General features: G+C 46.4%; 1 protein-coding gene across 1 annotated transcript; it reads left to right on the top strand.

Annotated features, from left to right (window-relative positions):
- Positions 1 to 212: 212 nt before the first annotated feature.
- Positions 213 to 1,151, top strand: LOC103207465 (olfactory receptor 2A12-like). Its single transcript, XM_007953100.1, has one exon. It carries the CDS (start codon positions 213 to 215, stop codon positions 1,149 to 1,151), a length of 939 nt encoding a protein of 312 aa, XP_007951291.1.
- The last annotated feature ends 535 nt before the right edge of the window (positions 1,152 to 1,686 follow it).

Below are 1,686 nucleotides of genomic sequence, written 5' to 3'. Positions count from 1 at the left end.
AGCCGTTTACTCTTCACAAATAGCCTAAGGATTGTGGCAACACACAAAGGCATGCAAAATAGGTTGTCTTGATTGGGAGGATCATGATGTTTTATCCTAACTGGACAATGAACACTGCCTTAGTTCTATCAGTAACTCAAGTTCTGGCACATGGCTTGGGGAGTTCCCACTCTGAATTTGTGCCTCTCTTTTTCATCAAGAGATGGAACACAATGCAAGAGCCTAACCAGTCTTCTGTGACCGAATTCATCCTTCTGGGCTTCTCCCTCAGCCCCAGGACCACTCCTCTGCTTTTCTCTGCTTTCTTGATCACCTACCTGTTGATTATCCTAGGCAATGGCTTCATCACCCTCCTCATCTGCCTGGACTCGCACCTCCACACACCCATGTACTTCTTTATTGGCATGCTTTCTATGTTGGATCTAGGATACACAACTACAACTCTTCCCCAGATGTTGGCACATCTGGCTAGCCAGGAGAAGAACATCTCTTTTGCCAGTTGTGTGGCCCAAATGTATATTTTCTTGGTGCTAGGAATCACAGAGTCCTGGCTCTTTGCCATCATGTCCATAGACAGGTATGTAGCCATCTGCCATCCACTCAGGTATAAGGTTGTCATGACTCCATGGGTATGTGGGATAATGGTCATCTTCTGTGGACTCTGGGGTGTCATATCTGCTCTTGTCTACACTGTCTTTGCCATGTGTCTGCCCTACTGTGGCCCCAACAAGATCAACCACTTCTTCTGTGAAGTCCCTGCAGTCTTGAAGCTGGCCTGTGCAGACACCTCAGTAAATGACTGGGTTGACTTCATTCTTGGATTTAGTGTCATCCTGGTCCCACTCTCCCTCATCCTCATCATCTACATCAATATCTTCATTGCCATCTTAAGGATTCATTCAGCCCAGGGGAGGGTCAAGGCCTTCTCTACCTGTGCCTCTCATATTACTGTGGTCACCATGTTCTGTGTGCCAGCCATGCTCATGTATATGAGGCCTGGATCTATGGTCTCCCCAGAAGAGGACAAAAAGCTGGCTCTATTCTATAATGTCATCTCTGCCTTTCTCAACCCGATCATCTACAGCCTTCGGAACAAGGATGTAAAGAGGGCTTTCCTCAAGATAACAGGCTGGGGCAGGACTTCAGAATGAGCCCCTGCAACAACAGCTGAGGGACGGAGGAATGCACAGGAATCCATAATGCACAGTCAATGCCCTAAACATTTATTCTTATGACCCAGTAGCACCAGTACATACTCCTCCAAATCTCAACTCCATATAGGCCCTTGGGGAAAAGCCCACCATTTGAATGCTGTTGTTTTTGTTAGATGTTGTCAAGTCATCTCTGACTCATAGTGACCTATGTACAACAGAACAAAACATTGTCCTGTCCTGTGCCAGCCTCACAATCCTTGCCATACATAAGCCCATTGTTGCAGCCACTGTGCTAATCCATCTTGTTGAGGGCTTTCCCCTTCTTTGCTGACCTTTCACCTCACCAAGCATGGTATCCTTCTCCAGAGAATGGTCCCTTCTGACAAAATGACCAAAGTAGGTGAGACGAACTCTGGCCATTCTTGCTTCCAAGGAGCATTCCAACTGTCCTTCTTCCAGGACAGATATGTTAGTTCTTTTGTCAGTCCATGATACTTTCAATAGTCTTTGCCAAAATCACAACTCAAAAGCA

Source organism: Orycteropus afer, unplaced genomic scaffold, assembly GCF_000298275.1.
Source record: "Orycteropus afer afer isolate SDZICR_OR568_19922 unplaced genomic scaffold, OryAfe1.0 scaffold00370, whole genome shotgun sequence".
Taxonomy (NCBI): domain Eukaryota; kingdom Metazoa; phylum Chordata; class Mammalia; order Tubulidentata; family Orycteropodidae; genus Orycteropus; species Orycteropus afer.
Note: the sequence above shows the minus strand (reverse complement) of the source record. Positions and strands in the feature narration are given on the sequence as shown.